Source organism: Grampus griseus (genome assembly GCF_964374135.1).
Source record: "Grampus griseus genome assembly, chromosome: 20".
Taxonomy (NCBI): Eukaryota; Metazoa; Chordata; class Mammalia; order Artiodactyla; family Delphinidae; genus Grampus; species Grampus griseus.
Genome location: NC_139014.1, coordinates 38,192,915 through 38,218,459, shown reverse-complemented (window position 1 = coordinate 38,218,459; position 25,545 = coordinate 38,192,915). Strand labels below are relative to the sequence as shown.

General features: G+C 53.0%; 2 protein-coding genes across 5 annotated transcripts in view; one reads left to right on the top strand and one right to left on the bottom strand.

The window, feature by feature from the left end:
* FLCN (folliculin) overlaps positions 1-25,145 on the top strand; it is a 57,315-nt gene extending 32,170 nt beyond the window's left edge. The window contains exon 9 of the mRNA XM_082680146.1: positions 24,778-25,145. Within this exon, the coding sequence (XP_082536272.1) occupies positions 24,778-24,896 (119 nt within the window). The 3' untranslated portion in view covers positions 24,897-25,145. The remainder of the gene's footprint in view (positions 1-24,777) is intronic.
* Positions 8,029-25,545, bottom strand: part of MPRIP (myosin phosphatase Rho interacting protein) — a 134,595-nt gene continuing 117,078 nt past the window's right edge. For 2 of the 4 annotated variants that reach the window (XM_082680137.1, XM_082680138.1), the window contains 8 exons: positions 23,438-23,585; positions 22,651-22,768; positions 21,370-21,529; positions 20,159-20,278; positions 19,403-19,489; positions 18,735-18,897; positions 17,609-17,694; positions 8,029-13,975 (listed from right to left, as the gene is read on the bottom strand). In XM_082680137.1, coding sequence (XP_082536263.1) covers positions 13,904-13,975; positions 17,609-17,694; positions 18,735-18,897; positions 19,403-19,489; positions 20,159-20,278; positions 21,370-21,529; positions 22,651-22,768; positions 23,438-23,585 — 954 coding nt within the window. In that variant the 3' untranslated portion in view covers positions 8,029-13,903. Of the gene's footprint in view, positions 13,976-17,079; positions 17,145-17,608; positions 17,695-18,734; positions 18,898-19,402; positions 19,490-20,158; positions 20,279-21,369; positions 21,530-22,650; positions 22,769-23,437; positions 23,586-25,545 lie in introns of all 4 variants that reach the window. The other 2 variants (XM_082680140.1, XM_082680139.1) reach the window with 2 other exon arrangements.

Below are 25,545 nucleotides of genomic sequence, written 5' to 3'. Positions count from 1 at the left end.
GCCTGGGTGCTGGCGAGGCTACAGCACTAAGGTCAGCCTCCACTTCGGAGGCTGTTCTGTCCCTTGAGGGTGGGTGACCATACGAGGTGACCAGAGCCCCGCTCTGACGGGAGAGGCGTGAGGAGGGGCAGCTGGGCTGGGGGCAGGGCACAGGCCGGCGTGTCTGGTTCTCCAGGAGAGCCAGAGGGGGTCGCGGCCGAGGCTGCGTGGTTCCCGGGTCTCCGGGTTGTGGAAGCAGGTGGGCGGAACCGTCGGTATTTTCGTGATTCAGAAGGTAGTTCAGGCCGAGTCGGTGGCTTGTGCGGAGCGGCAGTTGTCTGGGGGCTCATCCAGTGATGGGCAGGCACACCGAGGAGACCCCCAGAGGTGTGGCTGACATCGCGTGGGCAGAGTAACCAGGAGTGACCTGAGCACGGAGGGGAAGAGGCCGGGAGGGGACTTGCGTGGCGTGTCGTCTGAAGCTGCACGCTTTGTCCACAAGATTCTGTCACGAACAGAACCATTACAGGAGGGAATCAACCCCCAGGAGGTTGCTCCCTAAGAGACATCGAGGTCAGCTCCCCTCTTACTGCCCCCCGCCCCCGCCCCACAGGCTCCTGGCCAGCCTCGTGATTTTGGTTCAAAGTCGTCATTTTAACTACGGGGCAGTGATGCAGCTTAACAAACCTGACAGGCAAAGTTAATTAAACATTGGCACAGTTAACGTGTAAAATATTTTAAACTCATGCAACCCTTGTGGTAAAAAAAAAAAATGTCCTGGTAGTAGTTTGTCCCGTAGCTGTCAAATACACGAGAATGTTGGGTTCAAACAATGCAGTTCCATTGTATTTAAAGCACTGTATTGGTTGTACTGAATTGTTTTGTTTGTTTGTTTTGCGGTACGCGGGCCTCTCACTGCCGCGGCTTCCCCCGTTGCGGAGCACAGGCTCCGGACGTGCATGCTCAGTGGCCATGGCTCATGGGCCCAGCCGCTCCGCGGCATGTGGGATCTTCCCCGACCGGGGCACGAACCCATCGGCAGGCGGACTCTCAACCACTGCGCCACCAGGGAATCCCCTGAATTGGTTTTTAACGCAACTGACTAGTTTAAAAAAACACTTCACTCAGATTCACATATCATAAAACTCATTCTTTTAATATATGCAGTTCGGTGTATTAACATTCTATTAAGAGATTATCAGTTATTAGTGTATTAACAGAGTTGTTATTTACTATATTACCAGAGTTGTGCAGCCATCACTACTGTCTGCTTTCAGAGTGTTTTCTTCACTCCAGAAAGAAACCCTGTTTCTGTGGGTTTACCTGGTGTGAATGTCTTACATAAACGGAATCCACAACCTGTGGTCTCTGGTCTCTGCCTCCTTTCCCTGAGTGTAGTGCTGTTGAGGGCTGTCCATGTTGTAGCAGGTGTCAGCATTTTACTTCTTTTATAGCTGAATAATAACGCATCGTATGGACAGAACACATTTTGTTTCCCTGTTCGTCAACTGATGGACATGGGGGTTGTTTCCACCTTTTGTCTGTTACAAATACGATGCTGTGAACATTCACATACGAGTGTTCGTGTGGGCATGTTTTCGTCTCTCTTGAGTATATACCTAGGAGTGGAATTGTTGGGTCATATCACTCTGTTTAACCATTTTAAAAACTGCCAGACTGTTTTCCAAAGCGATTGAATCATTTTACATTCCCACCAACAGTGTATCAGGGTTCCTTTTTCTCCACATCCTCACGAACAGAAAGCTATTATTTGACTTTTTAAAAAATTAGTTTTAAAAATGGAGGTATAATTGAGGTACAATATTATGTAAGTTTCAGGCGTGCGACAGTGACTCACAGTATTTAAGGGTTATATTCCATTTGCAGTTATAAAATATTGGCTATATTTCCTGTGTTGTACTAAATATCCTTGTAACTTATTTTGTACATTGAAGTTTGTACCTCTTAATCCCCTACTCTTATCTTGCCCCTCCCCCTCCCATCTTCCCACTGGTAACCACTAGTTCTCTAGATCTGCCTCTTCCTTTTTTGTTATGTTCACTAGTCTATTTGATTTTTTAGATTCCGCATATAAATGATATCATACAGTATTTGTCTTTCTCTGTCTGACTTAGTTCACTGAGCATAATATTCTCCAAGTCCATGCATGTTGTCGCAGATGGCATTATTTCATTCTCTTTTATGGCTGACTAGTCTTCCATTGCATATATGTACCACAGCTTCTTTAGTCATTTACCTATTGATGGACACTTAGGTTGCTTCCATATCTTGGCTGTTTTAGATAGTGCTGCTATGAGCATTGGGGTGCGTGTATCTTTTCCGATTAGTTTGTTCATTTCCTTTGGATATGTACCTAGGAGTGCAACTGCTGGGTCACATGGTGGCTCTATTTTTACTTTGTTTAGAAACTGCCAGACTGTTTTCCATAGTGGCTGCACCAATTTGCATTCCCACCAACAGTGTGTGAGGGTTCTCTTTATTTCACATCCTCACCAAAGGGTGTTATTTGTGGTCTTTTTGATGATGGCCATTCTGACTGGTGTGAAGTGGTATCTCATTGTGTTTTGTTTTTTTTTAGTTTATGTATTTATTTTGGGCTGCGTTGGGTCTTCGTTGCTGTGCACGGGCTTTCTCTGTGGAGAGTGGGGACTGCTTTTCATTGCGCTGTGAGGGTTTTTCATTTCAGTGGCTTTGCTTGTTGCGGAGTACAGGCTTTATGCATACGGACTTCAGTAGTTGCAGCACCTGGGCTTGACAGTTGTGGCTCGGGCTCTAGAGCGCAGGCTCAGTAGTTGTGGCACATGGGCTTAGTTGCTCTGTGGCACGTGGGATCTTCCCAGACTGGGGCTCAAACCCGTGTCCCCTACATTGGCAGGTGGATTCTTAACCACTGACCCACCAGGGAAGTCCCATCTCATTGTGGTTTCAATTTGCATTTCCCTGATGGTGGACGATGTTGAGCATCTGCTTATGTGCCGGTTAACCATCTGTGGTTTTTATTTGTAAAAAAACTTCTGTTCAGGTCTTCTCCCCATTTTTTAATTGGGTTGTTTGCTTTTTTGATGTTGAGCTGTATAAACTGTTTATATTGATTATATTTTGCATATTAACCCCTTATCAGTCATATCATTTGCAAATATTTTCTCCCATTCAGTAGCTTGTCTTTATGTTTTGTTGACGGTTTCCTTTGCTGTGCAGTTTTTAAGTTTAATTAGGTTTCATTTGTTTATCTATTTATTTTCTGGGGCTGCGTTGGGTCTTTGTTGCTGCTGTGGGCTTTCTTTCGTTGTGGCGAGCGGGGGCTACTCTTCATTGCGGTGCGCGGGCTTCTCATTGTGGTGGCTTCTCTTGTTGCGGAGCACGGGCTCTAGGCACGTGGACTTCAGTAGTTGTGGCACGTGGGCTCAGTAGTTGTGGCACACGGGCTCTAGAGCGCAGGCTCAGTAGTTGTGGCGTATGGGCTTAGTTGCTCCTTGGCATGTGGGATCTTCAGGGCACGAACCCGTGTCCCCTGCCTTGGAAGGCGGATTCTTAACCACTGTGCCACCAGGGAAGCCCCATTTGTTTATTTTTGCTTTTATTTCCTTTGCTTTAGGAGACAGATCCAAGAAAATATTGCTACAGTTTACATCAAGAGTATTCCACTTACGTTTTCTTTTAGGAGTTTAATGTTTTCTGGTCTTACATTTAGGTCTTTAATCCATTTTTTAAAAATCGAATTATAGTCGATTTACAATGTTGTGTTAGTTTCAGGTGTACATCAAAGTGATTCAGTTATATACATATATATACATTTTATATATATTCTTTTTTACATTTTTTCCATTATTTGTTATTACAAGATATTGAATTAGTTACGTATGCTACACAGTAGGTCCTTGTTGTTTATCTATTTCACATATAGTAATGTTTGTTATTCCCAAACTCCCCTTCCCCTTTGGTAACCATGTTTGTTTTCTGTGTCTGTGAGAGTATTTCTGTTTTGTAAATAAGTTCATTTGTATCATTTTTTTAGATTCCACATATAAATAATATCTTAAGATATTTGCCTTTCTCTGTCTGACTTACTTCACTTAGTATGATAATCTCTAGGTACATCCATGTTGCTGCAGATGGCATTATTTCATTCTTTTTTTTAAAAAAATACATTTATTTATTTACTTCTGGCTGCGTTGGGTCTTCGTTGCGGTGCGCGGGCTTCTCACTGCGGTGGCTTCTCTTGTTGCAGAGCATGGGCTCTAGGCGCACGGGCTTAGTTGCCTCGTGGCACGTGGGATCTTCCCAGACCAGGGATTGAACCCGTGTCCCCCTGTGCTGGCAGGAGGATTCTTAACCACTGTGCCACCAGGGAAGTCCCTCATTCTTTTTTTATGGTTGAGTAATATTCCATTATATATATGTACCACATCTTCTTTATCCATTCATCTGCTGATGGGCATTTAGGATGCTTCCATGTCTTGGCTATTTAAGTAGTGCTGCCACAAACATTGGGGTGCATGTATCTTTTCGAATTAGAGTTTTTGTCTTTCCAGATACATGCCCAGGAGTAGGATCATATGGTAACTATTTTTAGTTTTTTGAGAAACCACCATAGTGTTCTTTATAATGGCTGCACCAGTTTACATCCCCACCAACGGTGTAGGAGTGTTCCCTTTTTTACACATCCTCTCCAATAGGTCTTTAATCCATTTTGAGTTTATTGCTGTATATGGTGTGGGAAAATGTTCTTTCGTTCTTTTACATGCAGCTGTCCAGTTTTCCCAGCACCTATCTGACTTTAATGATAGCCATCCTATTGGGTGTGAGGTGCTGCCTCAAGTGTGGTTTTTTTCTTGTATTTCCTGGATGACTAATGGTGTTGAGCACCACCATGTATTTACTGGTCTTTTATATATCGTCTTTGGAGAAATGTCTATTCAAATCCTTCAGCCATTTTTTAAATTGGGTTGCATTTTTATTGTTGAGTTATAAGAGTGTTTGTATATTCTGGATATAAGTCCCTTATCAGAAGTATGATTTGCAGATATTTTCTCCCATCTTTGGGTAGTCATTTCACTTTCTTGCTGGCATTGTTTGCAGCATATATTATTAATTTTGGTATAGTTCAATTTATCTGTTCTTCACCTGTTTGTGCTTTGGTGTCTTAACTAAGGAACCAATGCCCAACCCATTGGTGACAAAGATTTGCTCTTACTTTTTTTCCTGAAAGTCTTACATTTAGGTCTATGAACCATTTTGAGTTATTTTTTAAAATATATTTTCTTTGAACTTTTTTTTTTGAATATTTATTTATTTGGTTGTGCTGGGTCTTAGTTGCAGCAGGCAGGCTCCTTAGTTGAGGCCCAGCTGGCTCCCCAGATGCGGCACGCGGGCTCCTTAGTTTTGGCATGTGAACTCCCAGTTGAGGCATGCATGTGGGATCTAGTTCCCTGACCAGGGATCAAACCCGGGCCCCCTGCATTGGGAGCATGGAGTCCTATCCACTACGCCACCAGGGAAGTCCCATTTTGAGTTAATTTTTGTATGTGGTGTGATGTAAGGGATCCGACTTCATTCTTTTGCATGTAGGTAGCTAGTTGTCCCAGCACCACTTGTTGAAGAGAGTATTTTTTTCCCTACTGAGTGGCTTTGACACCCTTGTCAGAATCAGCTGACTGTAAATGTAAGGGCTTACTTCTGGGTCTCCGTTATCTTCCATTGATCTGATCTGTATGCCAATACCACACTGTGTTGATTACTGAAGCCTTGCAGTGTGTTTTGAAACCCAGCAGAATGAGTCCTCCACCTTTGTTCGTCTTTTCCAACGTGCTTTGGCTGCTCCAGGTACCCCATACATTTCCCTATGAACCTTAGGATCAACTGATCAACTTCTGCAGTAGCAGCTGGGATTTTGATAGGGATTGCCATGAATCTGTAGATCAAATTGGAGAATATTGCTATTTTAACGGTATTCCATCTTCCAGTGCATGAACATGGGATACTTTTCAATTTATTTAAATCTTCTTTAATTTCTTTAAATAATGTTTCATTGTTTTCAGTGTGCAAGTCTTACACTTCTAAAATGTATTTGTTTCAGATTATTTACTAGTGTAGAGAAATGCAGTTGGTTTTTGTGTGAGTCTTGTATCCTGCACACGTGCTGAGCTCATTTATAGTTTTAATAGTTTTTTTTTTTTTTTTGGTGGATTCCTTAGAACTTCCTCTATGCAAGATCCTGTCATCTGCAGGTGGAGGTCGTTTTACTTCTTCTTCCACATGGATGCCTTTCCTTTCTCTTCCTAACTGCTCTGGCTAGTCTCTCAAGCAGTGTTGGACAGATAAGGCGTGAACAGACATCCCTGTCTTGCTCCTGATCTTAGGGGGAAGCTTTCAGTGTTACCATTGAGTGTGATGTTAACTGGGTTTTTCATAGTTATCCTTTATTTATTTATTTATTTATTGGCTGTGTTGGGTCTTCATTGCTGCGCATGGGCTTTTTCTCTCCAGTTGTGGCTAGCAAGAGGGGGCTACTCTTCATTGCAGTGTGCAGGCTTCTCATTGTGGTGGCTTCTCTCGTTGTGGAGCACAGGCTCTAGGCACATGGGCTTCAGTAGTTGCAGCGCGTGGGCTCAGTAGTTGTGGTTCACGGGCTTAGGTGCTCTGCGGCATGTGGGATCCTCCCAGACCAGGGATCGAGCCCCTGTCCCCTGCATTGGCAGGCGGATTCTTAACCGCTGCGCCACCAGGGAAGCCCCTGTCCTTTAATGTTGAGGAAGCTCACTTCTGTGCCTAGCTTGTTGGGTGTCTTTACCACTTTTCCAAATGCCTGCTGGCTTTTAAAACTGCATGTACATAGCTTTAAAAAAATAGTGTTAAAGCTGTTAAAACACCATTATGTTAGACCAGTGTCCTGAAACTATGCTTTGATAAGAATAATTTTTTTAAATGGGTGAAAAACAACTGAAACATCTTTGAACAGTTGGAATAGTACTGAAAATGTTTACGTGTCTGCACTCGTTTATTTTTGTCAAGTTTTACAGATTCCACAAGTTGATTTCTAATAGGTAGAGTCAGACTTGAATTTGTTTGTGTTTATCTGAGTAAAAGTTTGGATTCTGCAGTCATTTTCACATGTTTTACTCCAAAGGTTGTGACAATATTGGGGGGAAAAAAGTTTCTTATTTTAAATTTACTTAGTGGGTCACAACCAGAATTTTACAAAATGAAATGGGATAGAGACGTCAGTGTGTGTCCTAGGAAGGGTGCATTATTTTGTGAAATGTTGGATTGTGGCTGGGGTGTATGTTTGTGCGTACTGGGTCATGATGAAAAATGCATTTTCTTTTTTCTTTTTTTCTTTTTATTTCTTTTTTTAATTTTAATTAATTAATTAATTATTTTTGACTGTGTTGGGTCTTCGTTTCTGTGCGAGGGCTTTCTCCAGTTGCGGCGAGCAGGGGCCACTCTTCATCGCGGTGCGCGTGCCTCTCACTGTTGCGGCCTCTCCCGTTGCGGAGCACAGGCTCCAGACGCGCAAGCTCAGTAGTTGTGGCTCACGGGGCTAGTTGCTCCGCGGCATGTGGGATCTTCCCAGACCAGGGCTCGAACCCGTGTCCCCTGCATTGGCAGGCAGATTCCCAACCACTGCGCCACCAGGGAAGCCCGCATTTTCTTTTTTAAACAAAAAGTAAAAATACTGTAAGTAAATCTACGAATGAAGGGGTAGGTATGGGGGAGTTATAGTTCTTTTTCTGGTATTTCTTATTGTCTTTTTGGCCCCCTGAAAGTTTCTGTAACAGAGCCAATGTACCTTAATTAGATTACGGATGTAAAATATTTCTAACTCTTCGTTGTGTGTGAACATGTGAAATCTCCTGATTTTAAAGTGTTGACAACTAATCCAGACACTTAAAAAGCAGGTTTTGTACAAGTAGAACCAAAGCTCCATCATAAATCTCTGGGCTCCTGACCAAGCCCTCTGACTTGTGACCTAAACGCCTGTTTTGCGTCATGTCCTTCCGTTAAACAAAACCTCGTTTACAGCATGCCAAGGGTGATGCAAAAATAGTTTATTATGATATTGTTTATGTAAAGTTAGGTAATATTTACAGTAGAAATAATCAGCTACATCCATGGGAATCTAGCATGTCACACAAAGGAATAAATATTTTGACAAGTAACACTTCAGTTGTAGTGAGCAGTTGATCAGAAATTTTGTATTTAAAAAGGAGCCTCAAACTAAACCGTAGAGGTCTTGAATTGTCAGAGAGCAGCGAGCTGACCAGGCCCTTCTCTTCAAGAGGCCCCTGCAGTCCCACGGGAGATGGGCCCCCTCCTGGGGGCCGGGGGGGGGCACGCGGTGGGTCTCCATGCCACTTCAGCCTGGCGAACATTATGTTAGTACAGAAATTAAACGCCCGTTAAAATTATACAAGCTTATTCTTTGAACATGTACCACCCGTGAAAAAGTAGCTGTGGCAGAAGTGATTGTTGCTGTGAATTATTCCCGAACTTGTCCCAGTAGAAGCAGCTACCTACGCTTTTCCACTTTGTTCGTATGCGGCCCCCGCCCCGCCAGCAGCTAGGCATAGTATGCTTTTGTCTCAAGTAGCTGGATTGAGACACTCACCCTGAAAGAAGAGCATATCTGTGAGAAAGATCACTGAGGATTCTAATTGTTGAGGAGAAACTTTACGTTTTATAAATATTACTTAGGAAAAGTCTTAATCGCTTAACTGGTTTTGAATCCTAACAGTAAGCCAGTAGATATGTTGTTAATACTAAAGGTAAATCCTAAAATCCATTTTAATTGGTTTTGTGATACAAGCATAACACAAGAATGAATTTAGTGTTCTTTGTAATCTATTTCTAGCTTTCTATAAAATAAAACTGAAACGCGCGACGTAGCTAGCTGTAAAGGGGAGAGGGCGGATGGCTGGAAACGTGATGGGCAGCACGTGCCCGTGCGTCTGAAGGCTGCTCTGCGTGAGCTCAGACTGCCCTCCCGGCTCATCCCACAGGCCTGGACGGTCCAGTTCTTAAGTACGCTTGCCAGCCTGACGGGCACACATCATAGAATAACAGCCTTACGAGTTCTGCAACGTCCAAGCCGTCACACAACAACCCGGCGCTTGGCTGGACTCCCACGCAGCCCCCAGCAGGTGGCCACAGGTCACTGACTTAGACGCCAAGGTGCTGGGTCTCCTGCAGGTCCCCAGTCACTGTGTGCAGGGTCCGGGCAGGAGCCCCTCCTGTGTTCCTCCTCCTCCTGATTTTCCTCAGCACTTTGAACGGCTCTGCCAAGAATGAGGAACAAGTACAACCGAGATCTTTCAGGGAAAAACAAAACCACCTGTTAAACGGCCAGAGCTTTATGAAAGGTAACACAAGTCATTAAAAACACTTCCTTGTAATGTTGAGTGGGATTCAGTGTTGTACCCAAAGCTGTTCGTCCTATCTTAGAAAGCAATGCTTGTATGAGGAAAAAAGAAAAAAACCCACAGACTTTGTCACAGAAATCCATGCAGTAACTTCTGAGTAATATTTACACTGCTTGCTCTGAATAATATCCCGGTTTTTCTAAATACAGAGGACCTGGGAGCTGCACGGGGTGTGCGGGGTCCCGTGGGCCCTGGAAGGAATGGACACAGTGTGTCTGAGCTGCTCTCGGGGACACAGGTTTAGGCCTGCTCTTCTGAGGGTCTTCTGTTGACAGACCTCAGGGAGGGGAGACTGCTTCCCTTTACAGAGAAACAGGAAGAAACTCACCGTTCTCAAAAGGGTGGAAGAACGAGACCGGTCCTCTCCAGTCAGACAAAACTTGAGAGACTGACAGATCGTCTCCATACTGGGTTTCTATCCTGTCTTCCTATCAAAGAACCCAAAACACGTGGTTTCTGAGACCTCGCTTAAGGCTGCTGCTTATTTAAGTTTTCAGCTGTGGAAAGTATGGCCTTGCGAAAGTGTACACACGTGAAAATACACAAAACTAAAGTGCAGCCCCGCCTCCTGAGAGCAGGCTAAGGAGGGCCGGGCTGGGCCTGCTGCGGCGGGAGTGTCCCTAGCGTCGTGCGCTCAGTGCCGAGAGCAGGGGCGGGCGCTACGTCTCACCTGACCTATGGTGAGGAAGACCTTTCCCAGGCTTGGGAGTCCGACACCTGCGCTCAGGCCTCTCGGCGCCGTCCAGGATCCCCTCTCAGGATGGCGGGATGAAGGAGCGCCCACGATCACAAGATGGGTGTGCAGATGCCTGCAGTGAAAACCTCTGGAAGAAGTCGGTTCTCGGCAGCACCTCCCAAGTCTTCTAAGGGTGCGGCTGCAGCACCAGGGTCCCGGGACCCTCGTTAGTTTCGGCTGAGTGGAGGAAATGCTAGGGCAACAGGTAAAAGCTGTTCATAAAGCAAATTCCTATTCAACATGAAACACCAAGAGCTCACTGTCCAGGACTTTGGGGTGTGAGACATTCCGGAATACTGCAGTTTCCAGAGGAGAGAAGCTTCCAGTTAAGGTGCCAGATCATTTTTCCTTCTAGTATTTCATTCTTTTTAAGTATCATACTACACACTTTCCAGTCCTTTGTAAAACTCTGGCAACAGTTAAGTTTCCTCCCCTTTCTAGGTGATAAAGGTGTCTAGTATTTTTGTTTTATGAAATTGCGTCTTGAAAGTAAGCTTCTTGAGAACGATGATGAGCAAACTTCCTTTCAGGAAAGAGAACTGCTGGCGGGCTGTGTTCATTTTACTCTCTAATGGAAAACAGCTTTGAGTCCCTGGAGAAGACCACGTCAGGAGCGAGCGGCGGCGGGAAGCCTGGCTCGTGGTGCTCCGGCGGGACGCCGCGTCCTCAGGGAGGAGCGGGCGTGAGTTCCTTCGCGAGGAGAACACGCACGCCTGTCTACCTGCTCCTCCCAGCGGGGGACACCCCGGGGCGCCCGTGAGGTCTCACCGGCTAGAGCTGGGGGACCCTGGCACCTGGCTGGAGAGGAGGTTCCAGGGTGAGCGCTCACCATACAGGCCCCTCGGAGGGGCCAGGCACTGTGCCGCCTCACCCAGAGGATGTGGAGGGGGCTGCCAGGCGCAGCGATGGAAAGATGGTGTTTCCCTCGCAGAGAAACGGCATTAAATAGACGTCTCTGAGAGTGCTGACGCCGTAGGTCTTGTCTCGTGGCCTCATCTGTCAGAACTGCTCTCAGGCAGCTCCCTCTCTTCCCGAGCCTGGCCTGCATGAGGCCTCGGTGCCCAGCTGTCGGGTCAGTGAGCCGCTGCCTGCGTCTGGACACCGTGAACGACAGGCTGCCCGTGACTGGCCAGAGGCTGGGCCTTCCGTCGTCCTCGGTCTCCGCCGGTCACCCCAGCACAGCCATCGCTTCGTCCCAGGAAGCCACGCTGGCTCTCGCGCCATGGCACAAGCCCGCGAGGCACGCTGCGGCCAGCACGGTCACCGGAACACTGGCCTTCAGACCTGCTTAGGCCCCGGCAGCACGTCGGAGCAGAGGCGGCCGCGAGCCCGGCGCACGTACACTGCAGTGATGCCGGTGTTCACAGAGCCGTCAGGTGGTGTGAGTCTGTCCAGCCGTCCCGCTGGCCTGTCGGGCTCGGCTTAGCTGCAGGTGCTCGCAGGTCCCAGATGAAGGAGAAACGTTTACAGGAAAATATCACTGCTGTGAAGAGACGACCCAGGGAACCTTTTCCTCCCTGGGGACGTGGGGACGCTCCCCATGCTGGGGGAGTGCCGGGAGCACCCTGGGCTCGCGGTCACCTGCGCCTCCCTGTCCACAGCCCCCCGAGGGCCTGTTCTCTGCCAACGCAGACACCGGCTCAACCTCCGCATACGTGTTCTTCCTCCCTTCTGGAGTGCGGCAGCTGAATTGCTGCCTGGGAGCTTGGGTGCTCGCAGGGAGAGTCCGGAGGACGCTGCGTGCCGGGGGCTGAGGTGGGACGGTGAGATGCAGAGCAGAGACCCTCGCCGTCCTGTCCTGCCTGCTCACGCCAGCCCGAAGCTCAGACCTGGTTCCGAACCAGGCGGCGGCCGTCACCACGTGCTGCTGCCCAGCACTGCCGGGGTCGCTGCTCGGCTGGTTGAGCCCTCGCGGTGCATTTCCTGGCCACCTCTGCCTGCAAGCCCCGGATGCTGCTGCCGCCACCTGTTCCCCAAGATTCCTGAGGGCAGACCTCAAAGGACAACTGATGAAGACACGTGAATAAAATGCTCCTTTGACCTAATCAGGAGCACTGCACAATCCAAACGCTCACGTCTACAGGCAGACGAAACCCAACTCTGTGCGCGGACCCTGCCCTTCTGGGAGGGCCGGAGATCCCCCCAGGGGCAGCACAGGGCCAACCCGGCCTGACGAGGTGCATGCTCGGAGGAGGGACACGAAGCCACAGTCATGACACCCGAAGAGCTGCCCGAGCCTGGCAGAGGCCCGCCCAGCAGATCCCCAGGGCACCTGTCACGCTGCCCTTGATGACACGCTCACAGACCATTCTGGAGACAGCGCCAGTCTACACGGCGGGGGTGTCTGATGCCAGAATTAAAGGAGCTAATGTTCTCTGCTTTTAAAAACGTGGCAGGATAGCGGCGAAGGAGTGACTGGCGTGGTGTGAGGCTCTGAACAGCTTGTGAGCAGGGAGGGCCCACTGCAGCCAGGAGCACTGAGACCATCCAGTGAGAAGACGGCACGGGAGCTGCACTTCTTACACACCCCAGGGCCTCTGTCCTGCCCTTCCAGGACTTTCTCCAAATGACCTCGTGCGTTCACTTAATCTAAAAACTGAGCAAGATGATTCCTACGTTTCCACGCCCGAAGCACCCACGTACCCGAGACAGTGGTGCTCACCCAAGCAGTGAGGCCAGGAGGCCTTCCCCCCGCGCCCGGGCTGGCTCCTGCCTGGTGGGCTTTGTTCACACTCCCCGCCCTAACGGGATGAGGAGTTTTCATGGGGCCGTCATAGAACCCCGATTTCAGAGGGTTTCAAGAAGTGCTGTGGAGTGTCTGGTGGCGGTTAAAGAGTTGTTACTCAGACCACTAAGGAAGCAGAGCCGTCGGTCCAGGCCCGGCGCAGGCGCCCCCAGTGCCGCAGGGCCTGAGACCTCAGGTGAACTGAAGGAGGCTTAGGAGCACGTCACGAGTGGCCAGTTCTTATCTGGTTCCAACATCTGCTCTAACCTCGGCTTAACACAGGGTCTCCTGTCAACCGTATTCTGAGGGAAAACTCTCTTCATTATTTGTGCTCACAGGTCAGCATCTACCGAGTATGAAAGGACCAGGGTTCCTGGTGACCAAGAAAGAAGCGAGCGTAGGAAGGAATGAGAGGGGCCTGGTTTTGTGCAAGATTTAATAAAAAACAAACAAAAATAGGAATGGCTGCTTTCAACATTTTCCAGGTTGTGAAAGGTTTACCACGAGTATCTGGGGTGTGGTTCTAAGCGGCATTAGTGGAACAAATACAAAATGCTGTCCTCCTCTGAAGCCCAAAGGTGGTACATCCAAGGTTCTAGGCCACGCTCCCCCCCCCCCCCGCAGGCTACCAGCTATCCGCGCTGGGACCGCAGCACACGCCTCCACGCCTCGTGGCCGGTTCTCTCCCAGGGACCCGCCCGGGCCCTGACCCCACCGCGCACTGGGCGAGACAGAGCTAGCTTATCGCAGGCTGCTGGGCCTTAATACTGACATGAGCGCGGGGGCGACGGGGGAGAGACACATGCGCTCGGCCCCTCGGCTGGGCCGGTCGTAGAAAACCATGGGGAAAAGCTTCGGTAAACACAACAGGGGTGATGTGAGCAACCCACAGACCAGTCTCTCATGCATCCATACCACAGTTACTGAGGGCGATAACAACGATAACGATAACAGAAATCGAAGGTACAGATGAGGGTGGCGGCCGCGGGCCAGGGAGGGTGCGTCTGAGCTGCGTGGGAGCAGCTAGTCGCGCTCCAGGTCCCTGGACTCAAAGAGCTTCAGGCGATCTTGCACCGTCAGGCCTTCCTTCAGACTCTGGTGGAGAAACAGACAGGCCGTTAGCCAGCGGCCCCGCTTGGCACGGGCTGCAGTCCGGCGAGAGGCGCGGCTCGGGGCTCCCGGAGGGTTAGTGGGCGTGCTAGAAGGGCCACGACCCCTGAGGTGGTGGTGTTACTAAATGAGAAGGAAAAAGAAACAAGACCGACGCTGAGCTTAGGGCTCTCCCGGCAAGCAGGGAGCAGACCAGTGGAGCCGGGAGAGGAGCCCTGCTAAGAACGTGAAGATGCCCGCTACGTCCGCATCCACGTCCGGTCTCTCGCGACCGCAGGCTGGCGGCACCTGCTGCACCGATCACAAACCCTTTTGGACTCTCTCACTGCCCCGGGGATTGGGGAACGTGGCGGTGGGAACATGTCGGTTTGTTTTACTGAGTCTCTGAGAACGGAAGCCCATCCTTGTTCATGTGGGACCTCGGCGAAGGTGGGGGACAGAGGATTTCCTGCTTTTCTCTGGGAGGCTCTTCACAGAGACTTAATTTCTGGACGAGAAAAGGAGCATCACCTCAGAGCACGACTGGGAACGAAGGTGCCTCGCTGCCATTGGATCTGCGTGGCAAGTCCAGGCTTCACTGAGGCTGCGGAACCGGGGCCGGCCCACAATCAGCAGGTGAGACCGAGCCGAGCCTCCCCCTCAGAGCTGACCCGCGTCCCCTGGGGCCCCAGCTTCACCCAGGACAGCTCTGCTTGCCTGTATTTTTAATTTGGATGCCACTGGTCAGAGGAAGAGGACCAATCCACGTCCCATGCTGACATCCATTAACACACACGACTGCCTCACGTGCTCTCAGGACTCGTCCCAAGTGCGCCTGCTTCAGGTCAGGGCTGCCACCTAACGGTCGCTGTCTACACAGCAGCCAGTCTCATCCAGGGGCTGGGCCCCGTCACCTGCCACGCTGCACCGCTCTAGTTGGGGACTTTCCCTTGGGTGGCAGCAAACCGCCACTGCTGAGTCCTGAGGGACAGAGATTTTCCCTCCGCGCACTGTCACACACGCTTGGTGATCATCCCTGCTGTGCAGCCGCTCACCACAGCTGTGGGGGCGGAGCCTGAGAAGACCCCGTGCTGCCCCACACACCCAGCATCTCCGTGACCCCACGCTCAGGCTGACCAGGCGGGGGCCTCCGTGAGGAGCCTGGGAAACGTCCTCTCTGGTCTCCATCCCAGAAGAGCCCAGCTGCTCTTAGGCAACGAGCTTTCTGACGTGATGGGGGCTGAACCTTTCTGTCCTGCTGAGGGAGGCAGGTACAGAGACAACACACGTGAAAAGGTAGACATCTGTATACATCAGACCCTGTATCAAAAAGCACCAGTGACAGGTTGTTTTTGGGCAACTTAGTTCCCGTCTTCCTGTGGGAGGTTCCACGGTTTCCAAATACAATCAGGAAAAAGGGCAGCACAGAGCTGTGCAAGTGTCCGTTGACAGCACGTTACAGGCACAGCATCACGGCTGGTGTCCCCGAGGGTGGACCGTAAGGGCCCCAGCTTCCTCCTTGGGCCAGCAGGGCTGTCCCCACACACCGAGAGCATTGCTTTTACGTCGCAAACTTGGCAAGCCAAACTCGGACTCAAACGAACATAACTCTGGGAAACCCTGCTCCTGGGCTTCCTCCCCACACTCATCTGGGTCCCGGCCTTGCAGAGAGCCGCAGGCAGACCCTCGTGGGTGTGCCTGACAGTTTCCTCTCTCATTCCCGGCCTCTGCTTTAGCAAGCTGCTGGCCAGCGTAGAAGCCGCCATCTACACGGCTGCACATGTGTGCCAGCACATCTCATGGCCAAAGGCCCTTATTGACAGAGATGTTTCCACTGATCTTCTGGCCCTTTGTCCAGAGCCCAAAGTACTGTGCAGCTTGTGGGATCTTAGTCCCCCGACCAAGGATCGAACCCAGGCCCCAGCAGTGAGAGCGCCAAGTCCTAACCACTGGACCACCAGCAGATTCCTGCAAAGCACTTTCCCTCCCCCGACACACGGTCCGCCTGATGGGGCGGGCTTGCTGGAGCAAGGCTTCCCTGGAAGGGCCCTAGCAGAAGTGTTTGTCATTTTACAGGCAAAAGGCCCAAAGCACTCACGGTGAACTTGCAGCAGCTACAGTTCAGCCTCAGATAGAAGTAAAAATCATCAACAAGAAAACCATAAACCAAGAACACGTTTCCCTTTTGCTAAACAGAATGTTTTCCACGTTTAAAGAAAAAAGCCCGAACTAAGTTTTGAACAGGCTTAAACGTTTCTGGTGATAAGTGAGCCAGGACTGTAGGGAAATAAACATATCAAGTACAGAACTACTTGGATTTCCTTCCGTAAACTATCCCTAAACCAAACCCCTCAGCCTGCCAAGTGAGCCGGGCGCACCTGCCAGCGTCCCGTTCTGAGCCCTGCCTGCTGTCCTCAACTTCCTTCTCAGAGGATCAACGAGATCAGGTCAGCCGAGCTGATAAACCCACTAGGGAATGAGTGACTCTCTGCCCCGGATGCCTGGGCCTCGTGGGAGTCAGGAGCGTCCAGGCAGGGTCGGGGTCAGACAGCCTGATGTTTCTGAGCCAGCGCTCATTCAGCCCCTGCTTCCTGTCTTTGGAGGTGCCCGGGGTCCTCAGGGCTGGCAAACGCTCAGCCCCAAGCGCTCGCTGTACTGAGTGGTTTCCGGAGCTGCGTGCGCGAGGTATCAGCTCCCTGGCTTGCTGGGCTCGGGCCTCCTGAGCCTGTTAACAGGGCGGGGGGCGCGGGGCAGGGGCACTTCAGCCGTGGGCGGCTCTGTCAAGTCTGCTTCCCGACGGAGGGCAGCGGTGCCCCCAGAGAACGTGAGCGCACAAACCATTCGACATGCATGTGACGGGGCCGAGATGCTGGCCCCACGGGCAGCCCACCAAGCTGGGGGGAACTCCCCTCTGTTAAGAGGTTACGGTGCAGTTAACTCCCCGGAACAGGTTAAGAAACTTCACATGGATCGTGTATGTGCCGGCTGGAGCAGGAGGAATGAAAGTGACCGGAAAACAAGGAGCTCGCTATGGAGGTGTGAGCAGTGTGCATGCAGGTAGCACCCCCTCGAGGGCGGCGGGCGGGTGGGTGGTGGTGAGAGTGGTTTACCTACACGACAAGGGACCGGGAAGCGGGTCGTTTCAGTTATCCCATGAGACCTGCTCAATTACGGACTGTCGGGGGAAAGAGCACAAAACAAAAGACACACACACAATAAATCCTAAATGCAACGTGCTGGTCACCCCCACCCTCCAACCCACCTTCCCACAGAGGGGCACGTGGGGGCAGAGGGCACACGCTGGGGGGGAAGGGGCGCGGGCAGCTTTGTCTCTCGAAGGCAGCTGGCGTCAGCATGAACTAGGGACGTGCAAGGAGCAGTCCAGATGGGGCAGGACCGACCCAGCAGGGCGCCGGTCTGAGGGGATTCACTCGAGCCCTGCTTGCTGTGGGCCTGGCCCTCCGCTGTCGCTGGCAGGAGATGGTCCCACTGCTGGGCGAGGGACACACTCAGTGCGAAGCCCCTGGAACTGGCCCAGCAGGCTAAGCGTGTGGGGCCAGTGAGTTCTGGGACCCTGGGGACCCTCTGCTGTGGCCCTAGGTGGGCTCTACGTACACAGGGGCTGGACCCCAGACTCACCTTGGACCTGATGCTTCTGAGCTGTCGGCTGACGCAGGATCTGTCTTTCTTCAAGAAGTCAGGGTTGCTTTTAGACTTCATTATATCTGAGAAGACAAGCAGACCCAGTGCCTGTTTTGTAAACCCCCTGGGAACAGACTTGGGTTTGAAGGCTTCCAAGGCTTATCATCCTCACCCACACGTGAGACGTTTCCTTCAACAACCCACGAGAACCCCAAACAAAGAGCTGTAAAGCACGAGATCCTTGGAACAGTTGTGGGCGCTGGGAGACCTGGAGGAGGCACGCGAGGCCCTGGGCCAGGCTCCTCCCCGTTGGCCGCCGCAGCACCCGTTGCCCCTGGGCTGCTGGGCACACCTGCCGCCCTCCTCCTCCTGAGAGCCCCGGGCTGCTCAGGGTTTTTAACTTCCCATGCTTACGGCGCTCTCCCTCATTTGCTGAGAGCTGTGCAGTGACCTCATGGTTCAGCCCCCCACCGTGGAGGCAGAGCCAGCTCTGTGCTCCTGTGCGTTCAGAAGGGTCACAGGCTGCACGTGCTCACTCCTAACCCTAACTCTCCTGGCCCCCAGACGACTCCTCGGAAGCAGCCAGTGTCACCATCCCATCCCAGGTCTGATTTGAGCTTCGCTGCACATGGCCTGCCTGCCTTCGGGAAGACCTGTAACGTGCCCGCCCAGCAGCGATGCAAACTGGCGAGGAGGGATCCTTGCCGGCCGAGAGGAAGCGGGTAGTGAGCTAGGGCATCTCTTCAGTAGGCGGCATCCCCCCATCCCCTCCCCCCATGGCCTTCTGCAGATTTTATGGTAAACCCCCAGGATCAATAACCAGCGAGAGCTGCTTACGGAATGAGTGAATTGTTCAGGAAAATGGGAAACACAGCCGGCTGTCACTGTAAACACACACCCCGAGGTATGACTGTCCCTCAGGGCAACCAGTGCAGCGTCGGAGGAGAAGGGCTTCCCAACCAGGAGGGCCCGAGAGCCGGGCGCCTACCACCCCTGCAGCTGTTCCCTACCAGGAAGTTAGTCTGACACAGAAAAGGACCCCTCTGCTTGAATCAAGCGCCAGCAGCTCCAGGACTAAATCGGCGCGAGTTACTGAGTCAGAATCCAGAGCTGGAGGACTCACCGTAGCCGGACACGGGGGTGTGTTCCGGTGACCTTTCACCCAGTGCGTCGGTCGCGGCTTTCAGCTGCTCCTGCAGCCTGCTGACGTCACAGTCGGCCTTCGCCCTCACGATGCTGAGCTCTGTGTAGATGTCCTTGTACTTGTCACTAGCGTACTTCTTGTCCTTGGGGATAGAAGGGCAAAGAGCAGTTACAGCCAGGCTGGGTGGCCCATGCTCCTGGGGCCAGAGCACTTCGGGGGTGACTGGGGATGGGCCCAGCAGCAGAGAAGGCAGGCCAGCCCCCGCCTTCCAGAGGCAGAAACTGGACACAGAGTGGAACAGGCACGGCAGGGCCCCGGGCTATAGCCAGGCTGGCACCGCCTTGAGCCCCGAGGACCTCTGTGTGGCTTCAGGCTGGAAAACCCCTGTGCCTTGGATCTCCTAAGTGACTTGGCCTCCAGGAGCGCCCTCAGGAGGCAACAGTGTGCTTGGGTCTCGGGTCCCTGCCCCAGCACGTGGCGGGCACGGGGACAGCCCCTTGTTCCTGCCGCGCCCACCTGCAGGCTGCCATTCTTCTCGTGGAAGCGAAATCTACTTCAGAGCTGCTACATGTGACTCTGAACACGCGTGGCCCCGCCCCATCCGCAGCCCATCCCCCAGGTCCACGGGTCCCGGGGACGTGCGTTACCCGCAGCGCCGTCTGTAGCTCATCCTTGAGGGAGCTGATCTCCTGTTTCAGGTACTGAATTTCTGACTCCTTGACCCGCAATAAGACCTAGAAAGAGAGAGAAATTAAGAGACTCACGTTCGGGAGCAGAGGGACTGCCAGGGCCTCGGAAGCAAAGACTGAGCCACACGGAGGACTCGCCTCCACACGCCGGTGGGCAGGCAGCTCTCTCCCGGTCCTTGTCAGGAAGAAACAGCCGTGACCCCTCCTGACCCGAAAGCCTCATCCTCAGCCCGGGAGCTCCTGGCACAGAGCCCAGGAAGGGGTCCTGCAGAGACCTCAGGTCAGCCTCTCCCATCATTTAGGAAGAGATGGTTTCATGAAATTTTAATTGAATGGGGAAAAATCTAAGTGCTTTCATAAAAGAACACCTTATACATAAGAAGCAATCATTCTGACTTAAAATGAACCTTCCTGATCTTGAGTAATACAGCCTTAAGAATCTCAAGCAGCTGCAGTGTTCACAGCTATTCAGTTTCATTTTAGTTGGTCAGTGTTTGTGACGTGGTGGAACAGAGGGGCGGAGGGCAGGTGAGTGACGATGGGTTAAAGGTCCCTGTGGCCTCGTGAGGGGTCCCACACTGCCTGGCAGCTAACTCTTCTCTTTTGCGTCCTGGCATGACTCAGGTCTTTCCAGGTTCTCCCCCTCTTGCTGCCCATAAGCTAGGGGCTTGTATGATGTGAGCTGGTAAAGAGGGACCTGGCTCTGAGCCGTACCTCTAACTCATAGGCGTCCTTGCCCTGCGTGAGAGGTGAACCAGCAGCCTCGCCACCGGCGTCCCCGGTCAGCAGCGTCCGTAGCCGTGAGATTTCAGCAGCCAGGCGGTTGTTCAGCTCCTGGGGGACAGCAACACAACCAAACAGGGTGCTCTACAGAGCTGTTTGACCACGAACACAGGGCGCGGCCAGGGTAGCATGCAGCACGGGAGGCCTGCAGCGGTGCCTGTGCACGGTGGCATCTCAGAGTCAGTGTGGACACCCTTGCCAAAGCCATTTACATGGCCCAATACTTTCGTGTAACTGCAGCTGCAGGATCCATGCTCCTCAGCCCCTTTCTGTCACCATGACTAGTGTTAATCAGTTCCAGGATTTGTGCTCCTGAGTTTCTGCAGGATCAGGACCTCCTGCCACCCTCACCCCTCGCTTTCTGTACCTTCTTTCCAGCCAGCAGGTGGTCGTCTTAGGCCACCGCAGTGACCAAGCAGAACCAGTCCTGCTGGAGTGTCCCCCACATATGGGCAGCTGTGGGCCCACAGAGGCCTCGAGCCTGGGCCAGGCCGACGTGGCTGTCTCCTCAGTGCGGGGGGAGGACGAGGGGTCTTGTACCCACAGAGAAGCTTTTTTGAAACTAGACCTACCTTGAGCTGTTCCATTAGCCAGGATTTTATATGTACCCCAGTTTTCTAAGGAGCAGGCACATTTTTTTTTTTTTTTTTTTTTGCGGTACGCGGGCCTCTCACCGCTGCGGCCTCTCCCGTTGCTGAGCACAGGCTCTGGACGCGCAGGCTCAGCGGCCATGGCTCACGGGCCCAGCCGCTCCGCGGCATGTGGGATCCTCCCGGACCGGGGCACGAACCCGCGTCCCCTGCATCGGCAGGCGGACTCTCAACCACTGTGCCACCGGGGAAGCCCAGGAGCAGGCACATTTTAAGAGACTAATCTGACAGAATCAAATGCGAGCAGGGTATGGTCTTGACTGGGAGGTGTTTAAACACGGTCCCAGCCATGGGGACGGGAGACCTGGACCCGTGCCGCCCAGCAACCACGGAGGAGGAACAGACATCTCGGAGCCTCCAGACCCCAAGGCCAGCGGCCAGCTGCGGAGCAGGAGGGGCTCAATCCCAGCAGCTGCAGGGAGCTCCTGTCCACACCCCGGTGATGCCAGACGTCGGGAGATGCCTGCAGATTGGGGCCCCAGTGCGGCGCACCTGGTTGTGGGCGTTGAGCTCCTGGTTCTCGCGCTGGCACTGCCGCAGGGCCTGCCGCTCGGCCTCCAGCGCCTGGGCCAGGTGGGCGTTCTCCAGGCACTTCTGCGAGTACTGCTCAGAGAGGACCTCCAGCTCGCGCTGCACAGACTGCAGCTCCTCCCTGGGGAGAGGGCACTGCTCACTCCTCTGCCCTCGCCCCAGGGCCCAGGCCTCTAAGAAGCTCAGAGTCCCCTTCGCGAAGCCTCAAGGATGCCGAGACCCACACAGCAGAGCGACCGCGAGCAGAGCCCTGCACCTTGTGGTCTCGAGTGGCCATGCAGCTTGGCGGCTCCGTCCCTGTGCTCTTACCAGCAGTTGAAAAGCCCCCACGGGCGGCACTCCTCTCCCAGGGTCAGGAGAGGCCTCACCCACGCACCCCAAAACACGCTGTGTCAGAGAGAGGTCAGACCTGGGACCGTTTCTAGCACTGTGCCAACTCGATCCACGTTCAGAAAACCAAAGCCTCGTGACGTCGTTCTCGGCCACCCGGGACTTGAGAAGGGCTGGTACTGTGGAACCGACACCCCCTCCAGCCGAGGTGAGCTGCTCCCGGCCGCCTGCCCACCCACCTGCTCCCTGACTGCACTGCATGGGAGCCCGGGAGAGGAGAGGCCCTGACTCTGTGCGTTGCGGAGCCCCATGAAGGCTGGCTCTGCACGGCCCCTGCAGCAGCCAGTCGAGGCGCTCTGAGTGGTGCGAGTTCCACTGAGGGCAAAACTAAAGAGTGGCCGTGCTGGTGAACGCTCCCCATTCCCTTGCCTCTGCAAAGAGAACTGGCACACACACGTCTTAAAGATGTAGGGGTCGTGGCCACTTCTGCCACGCACAGCCACAGAGCATCTGTGTCATGCGCTACACCGCGTCCCCTCCCCACGAACTCCTGAAGCAGCAGCAGCTGACGGACAGAAGGAATCTGGGGTAGCCTCTGAGGTCGGCCCTGAAGATCCGACAGTATTTATAAAATCTCCTCTGCCACGTCTTATTCTTTACATTTTAGTAACTGGTTTCTGTCTGACTCAGTAACAGGAGCCCACTTGGGCCATGAGAGCAGTGGTTCGCTGACCCCCAGGATGGTGCTGGGCCCCTCAGGAAGGAGGCTCTGAGCAGCCTCAGCGCCCACGGGCCTCCACCTGCGCCACCCTGGGGACCCGAGTCTCTGTGGCTCTTACAGGGAAGGTGCCGCCCCGCCCCCGAAGGCCCTCCCTCCGGCCCTGCCCGCAAGGGCCACCTCCGGTGACTCACAGGTACTGCCGCTGCAGGGCATCGATGTCCGCATTGACACTGCTGATCTGGGACCGCTGGCTCTTCTCCAGCTCCCGTTCCATCTCCTCGCGGTGGGCATTCTTCATGGCTTCGATGGCTGTGGACAGGATGTGGCCCTCAGCACCCACGGGCTTGGGAGGTGAGACCGACAGGAAGGCGGGACATCCCCCCACTGCTCATGCCAGCCCATTGGCAGTTGGGCCGGGAGGATTCCCGGGGAACTCCCCCATGAAAGGGATGCAGGTGTGTTTTTTTCTTGATGTTAGCAGAAAACCAAACTGATTCACTAAATGTCAATGTTAAATCCAAGTATGAGTTTGTAGAACAAGCAGGCTTTCAGGCTGGGCCTGTTTTCTTAGTGCCGAAATCACAAGCACCGCAGGATAGTTACATGAATGGAGGAGACACAGGCCAAAGGCCCAGGGCTCAGTCCGGACGCTCTGGGCTCTCATGGACCAAGGGCCGCGGGCAGAGGTGTCCGCTGCCAGAGCAGTGCCAGCAGACGGGCCGATGAGACCAGGGCAGCCCCTCACGAGCACCAAGGGTGCCGGCGGCCACGGAAAGCGGGAGTGCTGGTGCCGGGCTCTCGGGCTCTCAAAGGGCTCCTCTAACAAGCCTTTCCCCCAAGAGAACTGTCCAAGAATTCTCGTGGGTAGCGAGGCTTTAATCTCAGCCGAAAGACGGTGAGAAGGCCAGTCACTGCTCAGAGCTGTGCGATCAGCTCAGGAAGACCCTGCTGCCCGTCCCCGGGGTTAGCGGCTCCCACCTGAGATGGTGGCCGCGGTCTCCTCAGCCAGGAGGCGGTCTTTCTCCTCCCGCAGTTTCTCCAGTTCCCGCTGGTGCTGCCTCTGCAGGTCTTCGATCTTCTTCTGGTGTGTTTCTTCCATGGCTGCAAACCCTCGCTCGCACGTGGCCTGCAAGGTGCACAAGAGGCTTTACGGACTTTTCTTCTGCTATTTACTGAACAGACCTCAGCCCTGCCCTCCAGGCTCCTGGCACAGAGAAGGTGCTCTCTTGAGCTGAGCCCCGCGCCAGCTGTCTGGAGACTCACTCTGCTCCTGCGTGTGTCATGCTCCCAGAGCATTTAGAAAAGGGTGCCTGATTTCTGTGGTGGTTGTGCATCCCATTTCTCTGTAGAAAGAGTTGGTATCGTGGGCAGGAAAAGGCCGCAGTAGAATTTAAAATAGCCAATCCTGGACCTTTATGGACCGACAGGAGGGGGAAGGACAGAGTGAACGGGGCAGAGGCTGGCCGTGTCTGGTCTGAGTTTCATGGGCATCAAGCACAGTCATGAACAGTGATGTCTTTGTCAGCCGCAGGGAGGCAAGGCCATCCTGTGAGTGACGGGTACCGGGTAGCCCAGTGCACGGAGCCAGGGGGCCCAGCCCTGCCACTGCCCAACTTGGCCGCCCTCATCGGGTCACTGAACCTCTCAGGCGTCCGAGAAAATTACGCTAGGGTGTACGACTTTTCCTTTTCCTTTGGAAGGAGTACAAAGAGGGGGCACTAATTAACGAGTGCCTCTGCTAACTGTACCGAGACCCACGACGGAAGAGCTGCTCTCCAAACCTGTCTGTGCCTCGCTGCAGCCTGGCTTGGTGTTTGACCTAGACGTGGGTGTGGGGAAGGACACAGGCATGACCTAATGAGAAGGGCTCAGACCACCCCACACCCCCTCACTGTGTAGTAGCCCAGGCCTGGCTTATCAGTTGGTCTCACTGATGGGGTGGGTATGAGGGGTGGTCTGTGCAGCTGTTCTGTGCGTGGAGGCACATTTCTTGTCTAAATCCCTTGGAAGATCTGTTTCAAAGTAGGGATCGCGCCTTTCACTGATCCTTAAAAACTAGAAGAATGTGGCCACGTTAATTCCAAACCCAAGTATCCTGTACTTGCACATGGATCAAGGAAGGGTACCAAGAAATCCAGCCTCCGTGTGGGCACCTCTGTCTCAGCCCCCACGGTGACTGAGAGGCCCTTCTGAGACTCTCCAGTCAGTATTTTTCAAACTCACGGTCAGAGTCTGGACTTCCCTGCGACAGACTTGCTTCACTGGGGAAGTGGTCTTAAGTGCTGTGCGCCACTCACGGGGCGTTTTTCTTCTTGCAGGGGCTCCACCTGGAAGCTGCTGTCTCCTCTCACTGCCCTCACACCCCGGGACACTGGAGGGTCCTAGCGCTGCCCTCTCGCATGCTGTGGTTCAACGTGGACTCTTGGTTAACACATAGCTGCAGGGCCTTAGTTTGATTTGAGGGCTTTAGAATAAAGATAAGGGTCAAAATTCTTCCTACAGAAACACTAAGGTGTCTTTAAAGACTGGCTGCTTCCTTGGAGAGTATATGTGTTTAAGAAACAATCTAATTTTTAAGGCAGTAAGTAATCCCTGGGATCAAAGTTCCTCGGCAACCACTGTGAGAGTCGTGAGAAAGAGCACCAGCCTTCAGCTATCAAAAGAGGGGCCCTCAGGCCAAGACCCCAGTCTCCCTGACCTGGGCAAAAATCTGCACAAGTAACAGCTGTCAGCCGGGCCCCAAGAGAGCGGTTTGCTTGTAATTTCTGCGTGTCTCACAGGGCCCGACAAGAATAGGCACAGGACAGACGCCGCCGCCCACAGCAGGCAGCATCCAAGCCCCAGCCTGCATCACCGCCGGGGCAGAGCCTGCCCCCAGTGTCAGCCCAGGGCTTTCCTCCCTCCCGGGTTTGTGCCGATGGGCGTGAGAGCCAGGCTGGGCCTCGTCTGAGTTTCCTGCTGCGCAGACGCGCTGGGTGTTGTGGGAAGCGGCCGGGAAGTTACTTTCAACGCGGCACTGGTATGCGCCGGCCGCACGGGGACTGTGTGGCACTTTCCAACAGCCCTTGAAGCTTCCTTGGGATCCA